Below are 22,133 nucleotides of genomic sequence, written 5' to 3'. Positions count from 1 at the left end.
CAACGATCCAGGTATCCCGGAAGAGAACAACTCGGATCGATGCGACTCTGCGGGCAAGAATCAGCAACGATCGTCGTCGGGTTCGGTTCAAGGTTCGATCGCAAAGTCACGGAAGTCTCAGCGGTGCACAGGATGCCCCGGTTGCACCGAATCTTTCAAAAGCACATCCGTGCTTCCGGAAACCGATCAACCGAGTCCAGGTGAAAGTAAGGTGAGAGCGTGGTTGGAGGACGTCAGAACGCCGGATCGTCGTTGGCGAGACACAGAAGAGACTCGAAAGAGGTTTCAAGAGAACACCAGCACCTTCGCCAAGAATCTCGAGTACCTGAAGGAGCTAGCCAAGCGAGACTTCGACCTGGAAATAAGGAGCTTGAAAGGAATGGGTCTGTATTCGTGGAAAGACAATCTATCGAGGACCGTTCAGCACGTCGCGAAGAGCGAAATCCTAGCAACCGACGATCGAAACAGCATCTCCAAGCGTTCCACCAAGTCTATGTTCGAGGAGACGAAACACTACAATGAACAAAATAACGACGCAACGACTGGTCCCAGCGGCGACGACGCCATAAACGCTAAGGTGAGAAAGGCTATCGAGAACTCATTCATCGAGCAGATGGAGGAGAACGCTGCTGTAACGGAGACGTCAAAAGCACTGAACGGCGAGAATATTGCATCGACTGAGATCGAGAACAGCAAAGAAGTAGAAAAGACAGAGCCCGACGAGAACTCGTCGCGAAAATCAGCGAAGAAATCAAACGATGTTTCGACTCCGACAAAGGAGCTGCCGGACATGATCAACGAGCTTCCCAACGCGAAGAACACGGCGAAACGTATCATGGACGCTGTGATCCGCGAGATGGTCGGCACGAAGGTACTGGAACATCAGTCGAAATCAGGGAATATGGCGGACTACGAGGTGGACAGTTTGGAGCGTTCGAAGTGTAGTCGAAAGTCATCGATGTCACCGGAATCCACCGACCATTCGAGCCCAGCTTTGTCCACCGCGTTGCCCATGGACGAGGAACTGACGATGCAGAACGCGGTAATCAACACCAGGACAGGTGAGATGACGATCTCGAAGCTGAACGATGACGTGCTCGAAAGGAACTATTACAACAGTCTGCCCGAGCTGATCTCATCGCAGAGGTCTGAAAGCTACTCGTTGGTGAGCGAGGTGTACGTGAACGACGGCTACGACAGTCCAGCCTGTAGCGACGACTCTGGCCCAGAGATCCAATACGAGCCAGAAAATCCTGGACATCTGACCATCAAGGTCCAGGATTCACCGGAGAACTACGTAAAACAAGACGAGTCCGAGTACGAGCCGGACACGTTGGACAGAAAACCGATGAAGCTGAAGATCAACGACGACGTGAACTATGAGAGGGAGGTGCCCGACGAAATCTACGTGGATTCTCTCGAGAGGCCTGCTCAGATACTCCTGAAGAGCAAGGGCAGCTTTCGCGATCAGACCACCGCGAGAAACGAAGAGGCTTGTTTGCAGCGCGGTTACGGCAGCCTTCGCGAGATCTACGAGGCCAGATTGAAATCTGCTAAAGATTTCAACATGACGGACAGCACCAACTCGTTGAACGCGGAGGACACCATGTCTTGGAAGATGTGCAAATACCTAACGCCCGACACCAGACAGGCCAAGAGGCAACGACAACCCAACAATCAGCCGGACGTGGTCCCGATGCCGCCCACGGAGGAGATCTATCAGCACCCGAAACCCCCGCGGCGCGTCAAGGACGCGAAACCGTCAACGAACGTGTCTCTGTCAAAAAACGGCTGGGACAGGAGTCCTGCCGAAGCGGGTGACCCTACGACCAGCAACGGTGCTCCTGTCCCCAGTGACCATTTCAACGTAGGGTCCACTGATCCATGCCCCTGCATGTCGCAATCCTGCTGCGAACGGTCGACGACAACCTGCAGACACCAACTAGGAAAGTGGAAGGCGTGTCCCGGAGACTCTGGTAACTGCAAACAGCGATTGTCGACGTGTTGGAACGAGGCTAGTCGGGAGGATAAGAGGAGGCTTCTGTGTCGATGTCGCCTTCGAGAGGTTCGTTCGGAGAATTCGGAGAGAAGAGACGACGGAAGGCGATCGACCAAGCTGTCGAAAGGCTGCGAGTCGACGAGCAACTGCGGCGATCATCAGCCCCAGGCGAAGGTGGAGGACAGCGGCTATCTGAGCAGCACGGACAGCAACGGGTCGCGCAAACGACTGCTGGGTCACGAAGTGAGCAGCGTCTCGGAAACGGACGAGACCGAGTCCGTGTGCGATGGAGCCAGCGAGAGCGGCGCCGAGAGCGTGGGAACCGACAGCGTGTTCTTTGGTAACTTTCGCAGGCTGTCGGAGTTCGCCAGCTTCCCGAAGAGCATAGACTCGGGGGTCGAGATCGCCGGGAGGAACGCGTACCTTCAGTCGTTCGTCGCCAGGAACGAGAACGGAGCCTCGGAGAGGATGAACTTCAGCACCAGCGACAGCGAGACCGAGAGTTTCATCACTGTTCTTCCGCCGCGTGGAACTATCAGGGAACCAGTTTAATATTGTTACGTTATTCGAATTTCAACGAGAGAAACGCTTTGCCACGTACTGAGTCGCTGAAAGGTTCATAGTTTATTCGTCATGAACTCGTTCGAACGCGATTTTAAGGGTTGGTTAACGACCGTAAGCGGGGGAAGATTCGTGCAAGTGTTGCGATGTAAAAGTCGTGGTACGTTTGCTTGAAATTTCGACGAGAAAAGTAGAAACAAATTGCTCCTCGATTTTATGTTATAAAATAAGTTCAATTTTGAATCAATTACATTAAAAGAACGAAAGTTCTTTCTGTATAGATTTCGGGTGCAAAAATTGTCTCGTTTCCTTTTAACACTAAATCTACCGACACTTTTATACCCATTTCCATCATGATCGGCTGTCTAGTGATTATGCAAACATCCTGTATACAAATTTAAATTAATTTTCAATTAAATCAACAATTTACAATCCAGTTTTATCGTACATCAGTCGTATGATTAATAGGAATTTGTTGAAACTTCTTTGGGTGCATAGTGTCAAAGTAAATGTTAAAATAAATATAGAAGGCAGCATAAATTAGAGTAGCTATTACATTCACAGGATAGAGGATGAAATGCCCTTTAAAACGAGCGTTCGAACAAGCCGATAGCGTTATTAGTTCCAGAGATATGATGATTTTAGTTTCAAGTCGATGCGGTGGCTAGTTTCGGAGATGTAAGGGTCCGGAGCGTTTGTTTACCACAGCCTTGTCAAGGCCGTTAGCCACACGTGACTCGCGCATGACGTCACTCGGTCAGTCGGTTAGTGGTCAACGTGCGAGAAGGAGGTCCGACGCGACGCGTTAGACAAAGACAGCGATAGTCAAATTAAGAAAAATTACCTTTTACATAAATTATGATATCTCGAAAACGGAAAGTCCGATCATCAAAAACCAAAAACCATTTTAAAGAGGAAGCTTTGTCGCTGCCAACGGTGGCTCAACAATTAATAAAACTTTGGTAGTTTCGGAACTGCACGCGTCTAAAGTTTTAGTATTTTTAATACGCCTGAATAGGCTATTATACGCGAGCCAGACAGTGAGACAGTCGAATTAAAAAAAATTACCTTTTACGTAAATTACGATATCTCGAAAACGGAAAGTCGGATCGACATAATTCAAAAACCATTTTAAAGAGGACGCATTACCGCTTTTAATAATGGCTCAATTATTGATCAAACACTAATAGCTTTGATACTGCATGCGCCTGAAGTTTTACTATTTTTAATACGCATTCTTAGATAGTGGACACCCATTATTCTAAGATAGTGGACACTGCAGATTCTCTCCTTTCATCTTTGCTACAGATTTCCTATTTACATCGAAAGCTAGTCAGAATTTGATTTCAAATTTTGTCCTGTTTTTTACAAAATAATATAAATCGTTCAACCGGTCAAACGACCAGTCGTGGTAGGTTTAGTGTTAAAGGGAATTTTCATTTAAAAAAGTTTGAAAACCACTGGTTTAAATCGAGAGCATGCAATAATATCTGTTTCATTACGTCAGACATTTCAAATCCTGTCTAATCAAACGAATGCGGCCAGTAAATTAATATAATCTAAATAATTTAGATTTAGTTTAGTCATTTAAATTTCAAACGCACACGCGTTTAGAAGTTCGCCAAGCGGGTAAATGTATAACTACAGTTGTTTAAACAATAATCTTGAGGCTACAACTAGCAATAGAATTAAAATTTTATTGTTTGAAGTAACCGATTGGCACAAAAATTTAGATATAATTACAGTAACATTCTTGTTATATTTATATTATTTATATTATTAATTTCTGATAATAAATAAGTATGTTAGCATAGATTATTTTGAATCTTAATGTAACTAATGATTGCAAATTATCGAAATTTAATATATTTATAATAATATATAATACGAAAACATCTACGATCGTAAATGTAGAGCAGTATTTATTTAATAATTTCTAAACAATTTTACGTTAATATTTAGGTAATGAAAATTATGACCGACACTGCTTGAAAATTGCCATCGTAGGATCTACTCGTAGCTTAATTATAAAATGGCCGGACGTGCAATATTAACTCGTAAAGTATATTACATTATTAATAAGAAAACCAGTATCCTATTTAATGTATTTTGCAAATACTACGACTACGTCAATTATAATTTTATTTACTAGTCGATACGATAATGATTTCCTATCAAAACACCAGAGACATACTATATTAAATAACAACTGAGAAATATATCATATTAACGCGCATAAACCATAATATAAATAAAGCTCTAATATACGTGTATTTTTATAAAAATTCCAATTGCAACAAGAACTTGAAAATTGAAAATGATTAACATACTTGTTATTGTTGATTATTATTTTAATTATTACTTAACAACGATATTTATCTTATACAGTTTTTGCAAACATACATATAGTAAAAAGTACTTTAATTTCGTATTTATTTAAAACGATGCATTAATTACCAATTTTAGACAAACGAAAAATATTTCACATTCCGTTGTAATTTATTTATTAAACCGTAAATTAATTTTTTCTCCGTTATCGATCAAATTTATTTTTGTGTTTGTTATTGCAAAAAATGATAAACTTTATTTAACGATAGCATGCATTATAAAAGAATTAACTGCGCCTGTTACTAGCAACTAAAATTTATATGCATTTTTTATTTATACACTTTATGATAATTTATAGCGTAATATATCTTAATATATTCTTTCGTTATTGTGTTAATTTATTATAGTTTTATATACAGTCACGCGAGAGGAAAGGATGAGAATTAAATTGTTGAAAATACTTGACAGAGGATAATAGTAATTGTTACTTTAAAATCTGAATGTTTTAATAATCCTCGCATATTTTGTAATAAAATAACGTCTTTTTATACCGGAAGCGCACGCTTCAACGTACCTGCCAAATGTACATACAAAATAGATTTTAATATATTGAATTTTTATAATGTATACTTAGGATATAATATTACTGTTGTACTTTATACAGCATTCGCTAAAGTGATGCACATGTATTTATAAATAAACGTTGGAAATAAAGGTTTACAAATGTACACGCGTAGACATTAAATCGATTACTCTTCATTATTTCCTTGACGAAAAACTTCCTCGTATAGAATAGACTATGCACTTTATAGAAGCTGGTGTCACACGAGCTGAAATACAAATCCGGTAAAAAAAAGACTCTCATATAGGCCTATTCATTATTCATATGCCATATATTGTTAGGAATCGTTCAAACTATTGCGTCACATATCTACGGCAAAACGCCTAAGTTTTCAGTAGAATAGTTCGTTACCATCAACGCTAGATGGCGCTTCTTTTCGACCTTGTGGGTTTATGCTTAAATGATGCACGTGGTTCGTTTCCACGTATGATGCGCGTGCGTTCGTAGGCCCACCCCTACGACCACGGATATTAATATTCGAAATAACTGAACACGTGTATGTAACAACAACAACAATAACGAGTATTCTTTATTAACGCTAGGCGTCAAGTCTTTGTCTAGCAACAGGAGTTTTACTCTTTATCTTTTTGAGGTGCTTCTTCGCGAAGTTCTTACCAAGCAGTGACTTGAGCGTCCTTGCATTTTTGGGAGGACGCGCTTTCGCCCTGCTGCGCTGCGCGCGCAGCCTTACGGCGGATTCGCACTTGACGGGAAACTGCGCCCCTATACTCTTGTGCGGACGGGACCATAAGTCTCGACCCCACAGTACTCCCCCCCGAGTAACAGCGCTCTTTGGTTTCTTTATTTTGGTTTACAATTTACTTACATCTACTTAGATCTACTTATTTATTAAATTGCACGCGTTTCTTATTTATATACGTTCTTAGTTTATTTGGCGTACTCGCGGAAGGCGCGGACTCTACCTGTAACCTTTCGGTTACTGTGGGCGGTTGTTCTTCCATATTTTCGGGAGTGAAAAACGCAGGTTTTAACCGCTCTACAGATATGTTCTGCGCCGCCCCGTTTATTTCTATTCGGTAAACTTGGTCCGATATCTTTTCGAGAACTCTATGTGGCCCGGTATACGGTCGTTTTAGCGGCCGTTTTACCGCGTCCATGCGTAAAAATACGTGTGTACAATCATGTAGTTCCTTAAATCTAAATACGCGTTTCCTATTTTTATGTACCACTGGTACTGGTCTTACGGCTCGCATGTATTGTCTGAATTCCATGAGGAACATATCCGGGTTTGGGGTGAAATCGCCCTCTAAAACGAATTCCCCTGGAATGCGCATAGTCGCGCCGAACATGTATTCCGCGGGCGACGCGTTGGTGTCTAACCGTACCCGCGAACGCAACCCTAGTAATACCGTCGGAAGTTTCCGCGACCAATTTGTTTCACACGCGTGGCACATGAACGCCGCTTTTAGGTCCCGGTGCCACCGCTCGATCATCCCGTTGGATGCTGGGTGATATGCGGTCGTTCTAGTCCGGTGGCACCCGATGAGCGACAGTAACGACGCGAAGAATTGGGACTCGAACTGTTTCCCCTGGTCCGTTGTGACTACCTTGGGGGCTCCGTAACGAGACACCCAGGTATCGAAAAATGCTCTTGCCACCGTTGGCGCCCCTATTTCGCGTAACGGCACGGCTTCAGGCCATCGGGAGAACCGGTCGATCATCGTCAATATATACCGATATCCGTCCGATTCCCGCAATGGCCCTACTATGTCCACGTGGATTTGGTCGTTTCGACCATCGGGTGCCACGAACGGTGCCGGATTGTTCCGTACGTGGCGCGTGACCTTCGAGGTTTGGCACGGAATACAATTTTTGCACCAGCTCGTTACGTCGCGACACATATTCGGCCATACATATCTCTGCCGAATTATCCTGTCCGTTACCTTCGCGCTCGGATGTGCCAGCGCGTGAAACAAATGGAAAACTTTTTTCCTTAGGGCACTGGGGATGTAAGGGCGCACCGTTTCGCCGGACTGTTCGCAATACAATCGCGTGTGGGCCGGACCCCACATAAGCCGCACGAGTTTGAGAGGATGGTTGGCATCGTCTCGAATCCTCTCCAACTCGTCGTCACTCTCTTGTGCCTGCGCCAGTTCGCACAGCTCAATGTCCGTGGGCAGTCTTATGGACTCTATGCGCGACATTGAATCGGCCACGATGTTGTCGACCCCTGGAAGGAATTCGATCTGGGTCGTAAACTGACTTATATACGACAGCATGCGCACCTGACGCGGATCGGCCTTATCAGCGAGCTGCATAAATGCGTATATAAGCGGTTTATGATCCGTCACGATTTTAAACTCGCGTCCTTCCAGGAAATGCTTGAATTGTTTGACAGCAGAATAAGCTGCTGTCAACTCCCGATCGTAGGTACTGTACCTCTGTTGAGCGGGGTTGAATTTTTTCGAATAAAATGCCAGAGGTTTCCACGAATCCTCTAGCTTTTGCTCTAACACCGCCCCCATTGCAAATTCGGATGCGTCTGTGATCACCCGCGTCTCGGCGTCCCCCGAGGGATGCCCTATCAAGGTCGCGTCGGCAAGGCTTTCCTTGACTTTCCGAAAGGACTCTTCGGCCTCTACCGACCAATTAATTTTTGTTTTGTCCTTTCGCCGCGACTGCGTAAGGTACGCGTTTAAGGGTGCTTGGAGAGTGGCGGCATGAGGTATACTTCGTCTATAAAAATTTATTATCCCAAGAAATCGACGCAACTCGACGATTGTCTTGGGTTTATCAAAGTTTTGAATCGCGTCAATTTTTCCGGGTGTCGGTTTGTAACCTTCTGTATTAATTAAATGGCCTAAAAACGTTAGTTCTGGTACCCCGAATTGACATTTTTCGACGTTAATTTTTAAGTGAAATTTCTTAAGTCTCTCAAGGATTGTCCGCGTGTGCGCGATATGTTCTTCCCTCGACGCGGAAGCAATCAGTATGTCGTCTACATATACGAATGCAAATTCCAAGTCGCCGAGGGCGCGATTCATGTACCGTTGGAACGTTTGACCGGCGTTACGTAACCCGAACGGCATTGCCAAATATTCGAACAAGCCGAACGGTGTAATCACGGCGGTCTTAGGAACGTCCTCCGGCGCTACAGGGATCTGCTGGTAGGCTTGATGTATATCCAAGCAAGAAAATACTGTTTTTTTATGTAAGTTTACCGAAAAATCGTGAATGTGCGGTAAGGGATGCCTATCCGGAACTGTAATATTGTTCATCGCGCGATAATCTCCGCACACTCTCCATTCCCCATCTTTTTGGGGGACCATGTGTATGGGGCTGGCCCACGGGCTGCTTGATGGCCTACACACCCCAGCCTCCATCAGACGTCGAAACTCCAGCTTAGCTGCTTTGAGTTTGTCTGGTGCGAGGCGCCTAGCGCGCGAGGCAACCGGATGCCCTTTGGTCTCTATGTAGTGGAATACCCCACGTTCCTGTAGCGGAACTGCTTGGGATATTCCCGTCACTTCCGGAAATTCGAGTAACATACCCGCGATTCCCGATGAGCGATCGACGGTGTGCGTCGAGACGTGGTTCACGTTCTTTGTCGTGCACCGAATTTGCAATTTGGTGAGCGAATCTATTATTCTCCGCCCTCTCAAATCCACGGTGATGCCGTAGTGCGTCAACAAATCAGCACCTACGATCGGGTATGGCACGTCTGCCACGCAAAAGTTCCACGTGATCGGTCGTCGTAGACCGATTTCAATGGTGCGCGTCGACACGCGTATTGTTCGCGGCATAGAGCCGCAGACCGCTGGCCACGGGCTTGCAATTTCTGGCTACAGGCAAAAGGGATATGTCTGAACCCGTGTCTATTAGGAATATTTGTCCCGAAATTTTGTCCTGGACGTGGAGACGTTTTGAGTTTAATATTGCATTACTACCCTCACACCCTGTCTCCGCGGGGGAAGGTATTTCTAGTTTTCCGTCCGCGGTGACGGTTTCGGCCACGTACAATTTTCGGGGTCCTTGCACGCGTATGCTTTGGCCCCGAATTTGCTATGGGCCCAGCACACCGCGGGAGTTAGCGTCGGAGCCGCTCGATTTCGCTCACCCGAACGACCGGCAAACCCGCGTTGCCGTGATTTTGACCGCGACCGCGACATCGCTTTTTCGAGGCGCTCGAAGCTGGCCGACATCTTTAACACCGCGTCGGTCAGTCTGTCGAGCTTCGCCTCCATCGAATCGCGGTTTGACCGATCCCTCACATTAACCGATGCGACGACGTGGCTGCTTTGTGAAGTAGACTCGCATATTCTATCCGCCAGTTCCGCGAGATCTTGCAATTTCGGCACTTTTGCCGCTACTAATATGGTTTTCACCATTTCTGGCATCTGCTCTAAGAAAATCGAGCGCATCACCTCGTCGCCCAGGGCACGCAACCGGTATAGTATTTGCGACGGTTTCCCTTCTGTAGTAACCTGCCCCTTCAATAATTGCCGGAGCCGGCTTTCCGCCGATGCCGCGTACGCGGACATAATACGCGTTTTCACGAGATCATATATCTCGTCCGATCGTGGCCCCGTTAATAAATCCCTAATGGAGGATACGACCTCCCGATCTAACGCCGCGACGAGGTAATCTACCCGCGTTCTCGCATCTGTTATCCGCGCGGTATTGAACGTAGCCTCGACTTGCAAAAACCATAGCATCGGATCGTCGCGAAAAAATTTTGGGATCTTGGGGACGCGGTAAGAATCGACGCTTCCAAGATGGCCGTCGCTTGTGGCGTTGTTCACCGCCATCTTGCTGCCCTTAGCTCACCTTGCTCCGCTTCTCCTGACGCTCCACGCAGCCCTCTGCTTCCTTTTGCCGCTTGGTCGGAACTCGTTCCCCGTGTCCTGGTCCACGTTGTCCTCTGCGCTGCACGCCGAGGTGTACCCACGATGTGGAACGCTGATCCAGCAACACGTGCGTCCAATGGCGTCAGTTGCACCCTCCTGCTCTGGATCCTCTGGATCCTTGATCTGGTTCGTTCAGTTCCTCGACAATTCGACGGTAAAGACTCGTCGGGGTCACCAGTTGTGGGTTTATTCTTACTTGATGCACGTGGTTCGTTTCCACGAATTATGCGCGTGCGTTCGTAGGCCCACCCCTACCACCACGGATATTAATATTCGAAATAACTGAACACGTGTATGTAACAACAACAACAATAACGAGTATTACTTTATTAACGCTAGGCGTACAAGTCTTTGTCTAGCAACAGGAGTTTTAATCTTTATCTTTTTGAGGTGCTTCTTCGCGAAGTTCTTACCAAGCAGTGACTTGAGCGTCCTTGCATTTTTGGGAGGACGCGCTTTCGCCCTGCTGCGCTGCGCGCGCAGCCTTACGGCGGATTCGCACTTGACGGGAAACTGCGCCTCTATACTCTTGTGCGGACGAGACCATAAGTCTCGACCCCACAGTGTCAGAAAAACGCGCCATCTAGCGTTGAAGATATCGAACTATAATTTATTGGGAGCATCATGGACAAACTAAACGGACATCTAAGTGGGCAAGAATGCAGTCATTTATGTAGACACTACTGTATTTATAATAATAATAAGGTTTAGACACTGTTTATTAATGAGATTGAAGTACATATAGTCTCAAGTTACTATTTATTATGCTTGATGTGTTGTGAAACCGTATTTCTTCAAAGAAACGTAGAAACTAGGAATATGTGTTGCAGTGTCAAGCTTAAGTTAACAGTATGTTCTGACAGGAATAGAACTGTTTCTGGACAAGTTTGGGCCTTTGTCGTTAATTGTGAAGCATTTATAAGTGATCTAAACTACTGAGTACTCTATTATTGTATTAATAAATAAATTAAAATTAATTTTCGAGACTTATGTAGATATTCAGTTGCTGAATCGGTAATCGCCTCGAGCGCGCGTTAATAAGTATGGTCAATTACGTAGTCTAATGACAAAATATGGGCGCGATAAATTGTTGTTAGGGTGCAATTGTGATATATTAATAAAGCGAATATAATAAAATTACAATAAACATTTGTGATGTGACGTTCTGAAGATACAAAACGAGAATGGAACAAGTGTTCGCTACTGCTGACAAACTGTCAGAAGTAATACGAAATATGCAACAATGCTTACAATGTACAATTTGGTAAGTTCATGATTGATTTACAAAGATTCATTCAAAGAAACATAACACGCTATTCATTAATCAGTAAATTACAGTACATGATTTTTTTCACATGTGGTGTACGATAACTTGAAATAGGTTATGTTTAGAATCATTTCAAATATTCTGTAATGAACATATTATAAAATAACTGTATTAATTTAAGCAGTTGGTTTCATTAAATGCTTTCTTTTCTACTATTTGCAAATTGTACATTGTTATGTATAACTTGCACAAATTACATGTTACTGTAAAATTAGTTATTATGCATCTTACCACGAATACAGTTGTAATTACTTATATGAGAAGATTAATATATTACTTTGTATGGATAGTTGAGTATAATGAATTTAACCGTGTATTTAATTAATGTAAAACATTATTTCTTTTACATGTATATTACAAGTAGCATCTTAGAGTATTTATTATTTATCTATCTTAAGGTGTGGAATCTTGATGTTCTAATATGAACGCTAAAGTAGTATGCACTACCTTAAATTAAATTTTTTCTTTACCATGTGTACTCATATACGTTATTTATATATGTGTAGCGATACGAATGAGATATTTATATTGTAAAGATAATGTTACCACCGTATTACTGCAGTACTTTAGTAAAAATGATTTAAATATTTGCGTGTTGGTTATTTAATCGATGTAATAAACCTCGATCCCTATTTGCTCATTTATTATTCTTGTAGTAGTAATGTTAGCAGTATAAAAATGATACGTATCATGTGAAATATTACTGATCTATTTAAAAGAACACTTAATACAGAAACTATTAAATTGTAAAGTTGTCAGACTTAAACCGTATAAATTTTCCTCCAACTGTTGCTCATAATCAGATAATTCTCTACAAGTAAATACGAATGCACGTGAACTGGTATTGCGAAAATATGACTTCTGTTTCAGTCTCCATACTATATCCGAACCCATGAGAACTCGTTGTGGGCATCGATTTTGTCGTGAATGTATCCAAACGGTGTTGCAAAGCAGAAATGCGCTCTGTCCACTGTGCAACACCAATCTTCCGCGTCGTGGCATTTCGAAGGACGAGTGCATGGAAATGTACGTCAACAAATTAGAGGAATTAATCGAAGCAGTTAAACTGGACTCTGGCATCGACAGTGAGTAATACCGATTCACCCATAGTTATTTCATCTTTTATCAATCGATTCGATCACTGCATTGAAAAATATGTTAAATCACCAGTTAAAAATAGCTGACGCCTTATCGCTTTATCTTTGTTGCTAAAAGAAACACGAAGCTTAAAATACGATTCTCTGCTCGTCACGATATCATGTCCGCTCAGGTCAGCTTTCAAGCCTTTAAAAACTTTAAGTCCTAGCGTTATTTGGGATCATGCTGCTTCCTACAGCTATATAAAATATCAACGTTTTACGAGGTCTTAACTTTTGCACGCGCTGTTTTCGTGGTCGAACTTCCGTAAAGGATATTTAACAGGTCCTCCTTTTAAAATTTTACTTATCTGTGAAGTTTAAAAAATGGTTAGAATTCCACTGCATTTATCGTTGCTCCCAATATCAGAAGCTTCAATCTGAAATCTGGAAAGAATCAAGTTCGACCTGTTGTTATCAACGTGCTCGTAGCAATGGACTATGCGTGTTACAGTATCCTTGCACACCGCAAGACCACAAAGCACGCGGGAAAGCAGCTCGTCGGACCCCATGGAGCACCATAAACCCGACACAGAGGAGCACTACGGACCAAGTTGTTCGTACGTCGAGTCCGCGTTGAAAGCACCGCGTACTTCTCGGCCGAAAAGTTACGGGCGAACGCGTAAAATGGTATCCAGAAACAGCGAGGGTAAGAAGAACAGCACCGAGGGCAGCGATATAACGAAATTTCTGAACAAATATGCCCTGTCGGGCATCGCTGTTCTGCCTTCTAACGAATCCAACGGCAGCGAGAAGAACTCGATGGACGTCAAAGTACAAAATTGGCTGGAATCTTTGCCAAACGACGAACCGTTGGACGATTTTAACAAAACCCAACCGATGCACAACGAATGCAATCTCGACGATACCACGATGTCTTCCGTCTCCCAAATCGACGAGAAAGCCAAAAATGGCAATTCCAAATCGAAGAAGGCTGTTATTAAAACGCATCGAACGTATTCTAAGGCGGAGAATCGAAGAGTACTTCCAGGTACATCGAGATTGAACGACGATACCAAAGATCAGGAGAGAACAATGGACGAACCAGCGCTGCTTCATCGAGGGCAGCATGTCGACAGGACGTCACCGTGCAACATGCTGCCCTCGGTGAAGCAGAACTGGTCCAGCGTCGCGCGATTCGGCAAAGAATTACGGAAAAAGAAGCGAACGAGAAAGCTGAGGTCTTTGGACGTCAGCATCGAGAACAAGAGCAACAGATATTCGCGATCGCTCGACGAAATTGAAAAGGAAGCCATCAAATCGGGACCAATTAGAGACAAAGAGACGGACAAGGAAGGTAATCCTTCCGAAAGCATGGAGAAGCGTCTGCCAAACGAGCAAACACCCACGAAAGAGAAACACGACGCATCTATGCAAGAGATCCAAGCTGAGGGGACGTCGTTCATCGCGCTGAAAGAAGGCGAGCACGTGCACATAACGAAATTGAACAATAGTCAGATGAAGGACATAATCGGCGTCGCTGGTCCCAGCGAGGATCGCAGATACAAAAGCAGAACGATGCCTCCGAAAACGTCGATGGAGAAGGCTTTCGTCCGATCGAACAACGCCAGTCCGGATTTGTTGTGCGGGGACAGCTTCTTGGGGACGGAGGTGATCGAGCAAACGCCCACCTGCAGCAGATTGTCTCTGAAACGACGAAGCACCGACCCTAAATCGGAAGAGTCTCGGAAATCGAACGACGTAGCGCGGCTGGAGACCGTGAAACGCGACTTGTATCGAGAAATAGATGATGACGAGAGCGCCAGGACGAGATTAACGTCGGAGACGAAGGACAAATCCGAGGGAAGCAATAGACCGGATGCTGGTTCCGTGTACTCCACGAGTTCCAACGAGAATAGGAACAAGAAAGAGGACAAAGGACAGAACAAATGTTTCGTTACGTTCAAAAAGTTGGGCAAGGTTTACAAACGCCGTAAGAAACGCGTCGCTTTCTTGCATTTGGGCTCGATCCTGCCGAAATCGGTTCACCAGGAGTATTTGGAGCTAAGGTTGCAAAATCCGTGCAATTCGTCGGCATTCCAGGACCTGAGTACTCAGAAACTAGCGTCTGAGTGTCGTTTCGGGAATAATACGCGAATCTCGGTGAACGTTACGCCGCAGGATGAAATGGAGAGTATTTTGCCAACAGAGGAAGAAGCTTCTGCGTTCGTTCAACCTGGACCATCGAATATCGCGTCGAAACCGCCAGGTGTATTGGCTAACCTAAGCGAGAGTCAGTATCGAGCGTCCAACGATGTATTTTTCATAACCTTGCCCGACAACGAGGAGAAGCAGCCTGAGGTTGTTGAAAAGATAGCGCCCAAAACCGCCATCAGGATGTTATCGCCAAAGAAGGACTCCCAGCTGAAGTTTCTTTCCTTGGATTCGCCCATCACCGACGATCCACAAGTATCCAAAATGGCTGCTTCCAGCGCGAAGAGGAACAACTTCTCCGATATAAAGGGTGTGCATTCGAGGGCTCTGATACTCAGATCTCAGCAAGTACGCGAATCTTCGCAGCCCGATTCGTCTTCCGCATCGGATAAAAAGCGGAAAAGGGCGGACGGCGGCGATAAGCTCGAAGGAACAAAGAGGAAATCGATGGACGCGGAAGATCTGCAAGATGGCGGCTCCTGCCATTCCGGCGATAGTTTCTTCTCGAAGGCCACGTACGTGAAACGGCCGGCGATCACCGATACCGGAACCACCACGCCAAAGAATGTTACGGTGGCTAAAGAATTCCATTCCAACTCGACCATTCCCAGTACCAAGCCCTTGGAAACGGTGTTGCTGAGCTCTGATACGGACACTGACAGCAGGGAGAGCCAGGAGAAGGACGGGAAGAAGGCGTTCAAGAGGATTTCGACGTTGCGTGGTTCAGGCACGGATTCTCTGGAACTTGTCTGTTTGGGCAACGAAGTAAACAGTGATCAGGTCGCAGCGCCTCAGATGACCAAACGGAAACGGCCGTTGTCTCCGGACTCCGACTGCGATATGGAGCTGAACGCGATAGCGAGCAATTGGTACAAGGACTTGAACGCAACCGATAGGCACGCGAAGAAAGGAAAAGTGGAGCAAACTCGTGCTTCCTCGGCTTTTATGCACGCGTCCAGCGAGACGAAAAAAGACTCATTAACGACCAAGATACCCAACAGAGTCTATACCCCGATGTACAGACAACCATCTACGATCGACGTTGGTTCGAGCTCCGATGGACGAAGCTTTCGCGTTAAAAGGCAAGAAACTTCTTCTCAGAACAGAGGAACGTTCGACTCCGATTCTCCGGACTTTGGTTCGACAGTGGACAGGATAAGAGACATACAAAAGCGGGCGACCGAGTCCAGCGACAATAATAAAGATTCTGACCAGAGACGAGAGGCTATGCTGCACGACAACTTCGACGAAATAATGGCCAACGTCGACACGGAAGCAATACTCAACGAGTATTCCAAGAGCAAGCCGCGATCCCTGAACAAGGACGATCCTGAGCTCCATAAATCTTGCAGTTCCGACAAGGAGAACAAATACAAGGAATCGGAGCCATTGTACGAAAGTTTCAGCGACGAGGAGAAAACCCTGACGCCGGGATCCGCGAACGTCGTCGATAGGAAGAGAAACCCGATGCACGGTGATGAATTGCAGGGGAGAGTGAGCAAAGAATCAAGGAAGAATATTTGGGACAAGTCGGCAAGCGATCCATTAGCCGACAATGACAAAGCGGTTGGGAACGCAAATATGGAAGCGACGAGTTACGAGCATGATTCTCTCATGGACGTCACGCAACATTATTTGCAAATTAAGCAATTCGAGGAGGATCTGTTTGGCAAATCGACGAACCCCAAGATGCAGCCTGATAAGAAGAAAGAGACGAGAGAACAAAGAACTCCGTCCAAGAATGCGATCACTGGACTCTCCGGTGCGAAACGAACGGTTTGTTATTTTTTTTTCATTAGTAATTGGTTCCTTTTTATTAAAAGTTACGAAATAATTATTGGTATAAGAGTCTATGGGTTTTACAGGCTTAAAATTAGCATTAGAAAAGAAAGTACTGCCATCTGAGATTCCTCCCCGGGCTGCAACTTTCATTGATAATAAAATTTTTATTTAGATCTCAGCTGGCACGGTTTTAGTCGTTTTTTAAATAAACGTAACATTCTCTAGGAAATTCTTATATTAACGTATCAAACATGGTGAAACCGATACGGCCGAATTTTCTTTCGACCCTCGAATGTTTGATTTTCTTTTTAATTCGATTAAGAATGTCATTTATATGCTGGTATTAGTCCATCGTGGCATTTATTATTCTACGCGACTATCCATTTCGCCGTTCACGAGATAAACAAAACCCCTTGTTTGTCATTCTCAAAGATTTACTCCACTTTGAAATATCCAGGACGCCGAACACTCGGCCGAAGAAGACGACATTGTCGAGAACACTCCTGACGACAAGATGAAGACGTAAGTAACGCGAGACTTATGTCACTGCTTTACTCTCTGCGTTATTCTCGAGCGCGAGTAATTATCCATTCGCGTAGTTTCCCCTGTATTGTCAGTTACATTCAAATTGTAATATGTGAAATACAGTATTTTCTCGTTAATCATCTTCTATCTCGTTAACTGCACCGTAGCCACCAGATTTTACTCACCTTTACTAACACGTTCATTCTAATCTCTCATTTTTCTCGATAAAAACCCTCTTCGTTAATCGATACACGGAAAATCGAAAAAACTAAATAAAGAAAAGAATTTCTTTATATCGTCTCGCGCCAAAATAACGCTTGTTTTCTCTAATAATAATCGAAAGCAGCGCCCAACCGACCAGCGCGACGACGAAAAGTAGTTCGAGTATATCACCGATATCGAGGGTCGGCATGAAACAGTTTGCGAGGACTCCGTCGACGGTTGTTGGAACGAATTCGAGGAGAAGCACACCGCTTTGCAAGAGGAGGATCCATCCTCTTTGCGAGAGCACGCCGATAGCGCAGACGAGCAGGAAGAATAATTTCGAGGCCGGCACGAAGCGCACGGAAGATAAGGGATTCAAGTCAGCGACGAGTACGAACGATAAACGAACGACGAACGTGTCGGGAAACATTGTACAGAGCTTTGCCAGGCAAAGGTTGTGTTTCGTTTGCAGCGGTCTGGGACAGGCTCAAATTGAACACGTGAAGAGGCTGGCAAGTATCGTGAACGCGCGATACGTGACTCAATTCGATCCCGATGTGACGCACGTTATCGTGAAAGCTGACAAGGAGAATAACGGGGCCAGTAAAACGCTCAAGTACTTGCAAGGAATCGCTTACAGGAAATGGATCGTCGTGGACCAGTGGGTCACCGATTGCTTGAAGGAGAAGAAATTAATAAACATGGAACCCTACGAGGCGGTGGACAACAGGACTCTCGAGGCTGGTCCTCGAAAGTCGCGGTTAAGGCAAAACAATAATTTATTCGAAGACTTCGTGTTCCTCTTCATCGGACCCTACGTGGACGTCACCGTCGAACAGTATCAGGTGAAAAATATTTCCTGGCTTCTGAAAAGATAAAACTTATCGTTTATATACCTGTTATTTTGTAACATTCCCAATGACTGTTATTCACGAGTATTAAGTATTATAAACTAAAGTTATTGGAGTATAAGATTGCAAAGGCGATTAGAAATCCTTTTCTTAATGGATTGTTTCCGCCTCGACGGGAGAACAAGAGTTGCAAGCGTCACGGTACATTACAGATTTGTTCCCGAGCACGCGTTTCACATGTTGCAAGCCAAAAGTCATGTAGTTTGTAATGAAAGTCTGTTCGCCGTATACATATATTACCAAGACTAAGGAAAGCATTTATTTACATTTTACTTGCTATCCAATCTTGCTATGCTATTTACAGTTGAATCCCTGCCAAGTTCTTCGGCTTAAGAATACGTTCTTCTTTAGGAGTTGCTACGTGCTATTGGTGCCACTGTGGTCGAGACCGTGGAAGCCCTAGCTGTTGAAAAGAAGAGGTTGAAAGTTATCGTGGTCCAAGCCAACTATTACAACTACGAAATCATTGGTGAGCTTATTATTTCACATATAATTAACCGAGCGTATCGTACAAAGATTTATCAGCCCTTGTTTGAAACTGTGGTTGCAAAGTGCAATTTGCGTGATTGTCTGATAAATGTGTTGAATGAATGAAGAACGAAAGTTGGAAAAGTTGTTTGAACCAGTGTAACAATATCTCCAATTCCTATATAAAATGGCAATCTTATGCAAAATAAGATCTCGAAATAAACTCTTTACATTGTTAACATCGATATGTTTGTACTTTAGCAGGCTGGTACAAGAAGGCTCGTGCTGTGCCAGTTGCCCACGATTGGGTAGTGGAGTGTATCAGTCAGTACAAACTGATATCCTTGTATCCATACCTGCAGGAGTTGGCGCGACAAGAAGTTCTAGCTTTAAATTTTCCAGAATTCCTCGTCGAACAGCAAGATTCTGACGAGGACTCGGATGATCCCACGAACAGCGACCACGTGATATAAACACAAATTACTTAAATCAAACAAGTTTACCAAATAGTACTATAAATTTGATACTGCAAATATGCATCGGGCCTGTGAATTATTGTCGTTCAAGGTTTGCCTAAGTTTGATAACAAAGAGTATATTTGTTTCTGCAGAGAATATTATTATCTTTATACGTTCGAAGTTATTCGTTTCGATTAGATACATGTACATATATATGTTCGTTACTTTCTATTTAATACTGTTTATCTTCTTTTTCTGCGCTGATTCTTACAAAGCGATTCAAGGTTCAAGGCTTGAACGGAAACGATTTTTAGATTAATAATATATGGTGTCATAAAATACGCGTTTATAACTTTACTTTTACGCCTTGAAACTTTTCGTAACGTAAGAGTATAGTGAGCATCGCGAGCGGCGAAGCACGGACTTTTGTCAATATGTCCCTTACCTGGAACCTTAGCCAGGCACACACGTGCGTCGTGCAAACGTTAACAACGCCGTTGCTTATTACTTATCACGTTCAATTTTCAATTAGCCCGTGAATAGGGAATCGCCCAGTTTTTGGCCGCGGTACGGTGCTCTCGAATTACCGCGGAACGCGAAACTTACGCGTGTGGGTATTCTGTTCTATCTCGTTTCGCGAGTTCAGTCGGATTACCATTTGAATTTTTTAATTACAATAAACACGTGGAATTCAGCTAGGTGTACGGTATGTAGGACGAGTAAGTTGCTTACACCGTGCAATATGATCATTATGGCTAGGATCAGAGGCTGCGTATTGCGAGGTACATCGAGGCCGCTCACGTAATCACCGAAACACGCCAACTATATTGATTTGCCCGGGACCACCTGTAGCCAACTCTCGTTCCTTGTCTAGCGCCACACCAGCGGTTATGAATCTCCTCCAATTGCTAGCAAGTGAGGAGAAATAATCACTGTATAGCCGTCCGCGTATTCCAAGTGCCTCTACATATCTGGCGGGTGACATTAACCGGCCATATTTCACTTGTTAAAAATGCATCTTTCGATGACCCGCGTTCGTCTCCTAATTATTAAGACTCGTTACACACGGAGGACATTCGTTAAATCAAATAATCGACCATTTGTTTTGTAAATCTCCTGTGTATAAATATTCTTGTACAGCGATTTGAATAAATTTTCTATTCTTCGTACCATCTGTTCACTGTCATTCTCTCCCACCTGTTTCGCGATTTGGCAGCCTCGACAGTTGGATTTCAGTTGTTCAAGAGCAAGAAGGCAAATGTGGGCCTTCCTCTATCGACTCCCACGAGACGGTCCGAAATTACTTCGGGCAAGTACAGACCAGCACATGCAGGCAGAGATCAGCAGAGGCCAGTAGAGACTGACAGAGGCTATAGAAATATTAGGAGTGGTCAGCAGTGGTTAACAGAGACACGCAGAGACCAGTAAACTTTAACGAAATCGATTGACAGTCATTGCGTTAATGGCGAAATACAAAATTTGATCAGTGAAGGTACTTACCATTAGCAGCTAGTGTGCAACATTTTTAAAAAATGCATGCGGATTATTAATAAATGTAACTAGATCTGTTCTTTGCAAGGGCACAAAAATGAAATGTAATTTGATTTTCTTAATTATAAACAGAATTTAGGTGATCACAATTAGATAAATATTAATTAAATAGAATAAGTAAAAATTGTAATTATCGTATTAGCAATGGTTATTAATGGTACCATGATCACAGTAATATGAACATTTATTATTTATTTCCTTCGTTGCGAAGTCTGCACAAAACCTGTCGAAAAAAATACAAATCAATAGATTACCTAATATTATGTAAAATATCCGTACAAAATATTGAAATACATGCACCATATATTTAAAACGATCATTTATCGAATCCGAAGTTAATGGATTCAACGAAATCAAAAAGGCAAAAATTCCAAAACTAAAAAGCTATCGAAGCGTTAAAAGAAACAATCAAATTCCCAATTCGTCGATAAATTTCCCCCGTAATGAAAAATGAAAAGAAAACAGTAAAAATCAATCTCCCAGAAACTCGCGCGGGAGACAATGATTCAAAAAGGAAAAAAAATTAACGGGCCTCCGAAGCAAATGCAAAACAGACAACAACACATCCAGGAGATGAGTTTCATGTTTTCTTTATTGTTATTAAATTAATATGTTGTTCAAGAGACTTATATACGCGTACGTATGTGCACCAGGCGCGCGCGTCTGCACGCGTGCACATACCGTATGCCTATACGCACGTATGTATGTATTGTATATAACAGCGACAATTACAATGCATCGTTTATGATCAGTAATAATAATCGTAATCGAAAACCTTACCGATTACTAGATGGAAACAAAACTGGCGAAGTAATCATAATAATCGTTAATAGTACAGTCGTATTACTCGTAACCCTTAAGTCCATCGTTTAATGCTTATATCACTCGTTATAGATACAGGGATACAGAAAAATAATACCGCGCGGCTGTGGTGGAATCTTCTTAAAGTATGTATGTATATATATAAAAGGGGATCGAGGACTGTCATTAGAATAAATTGCTCTCGCATGGATTCGCTCTGTCTCCGGACTGGAGCACCGACGACGATCCAGGATCCAGGGTGCAGCGATCGTCGCGAGAAAGAAGCCTCTGCCTCGAACAATATCTACTATTCTCTGTGAACACTGTTTTGGCTTTGATCGATTATTCATTTTTGGAGAATTTCGAATCCCTCGAGACGTCTCTTGCGAAGCTGGTCGAACATACTCTTCGTGGAAGGGAAGGCTTCTGTACATATTT

The 22,133-nt window shown here is 43.8% G+C and overlaps 2 protein-coding genes across 3 annotated transcripts in view; both read left to right on the top strand.

The window, feature by feature from the left end:
* The window catches only part of LOC122401161, a 94,066-nt gene extending 91,479 nt beyond the window's left edge, over positions 1–2,587 (top strand). Inside the window, exon 12 of the mRNA XM_043403124.1 lies at positions 12–2,587. Within this exon, the coding sequence (XP_043259059.1) occupies positions 12–2,551 (2,540 nt within the window). The 3' untranslated portion in view covers positions 2,552–2,587. The remainder of the gene's footprint in view (positions 1–11) is intronic.
* Positions 2,588–11,511: 8,924 nt separating this feature from the next.
* LOC122401126 (breast cancer type 1 susceptibility protein homolog) lies at positions 11,512–20,479 on the top strand. 2 transcript variants are annotated; one of them, XM_043403077.1, is made up of 7 exons: positions 11,512–11,642; positions 12,576–12,790; positions 13,296–16,771; positions 17,235–17,299; positions 17,649–18,351; positions 18,769–18,886; positions 19,150–20,479. In XM_043403077.1, exons 1-7 carry the CDS (start codon positions 11,563–11,565, stop codon positions 19,356–19,358), a joined length of 4,866 nt encoding a protein of 1,621 aa, XP_043259012.1. In that variant the 5' UTR covers positions 11,512–11,562; the 3' UTR covers positions 19,359–20,479. The 2 variants fall into 2 exon arrangements, with proteins under 2 accessions (XP_043259012.1, XP_043259011.1); XM_043403076.1 differs by having other exon boundaries at positions 19,147–20,479.
* Positions 20,480–22,133: the final 1,654 nt, after the last annotated feature.

The sequence above is a fragment of the Colletes gigas genome, unplaced genomic scaffold (assembly GCF_013123115.1).
Source record: "Colletes gigas isolate AHSC1104 unplaced genomic scaffold, ASM1312311v1 Colletes_gigas_Sc00022, whole genome shotgun sequence".
Lineage (NCBI taxonomy): Eukaryota > Metazoa > Arthropoda > Insecta > Hymenoptera > Colletidae > Colletes > Colletes gigas.
The sequence above is the reverse complement of the archived record's forward strand: the minus strand, read 5'-3'. Positions and strand labels throughout refer to the sequence as shown.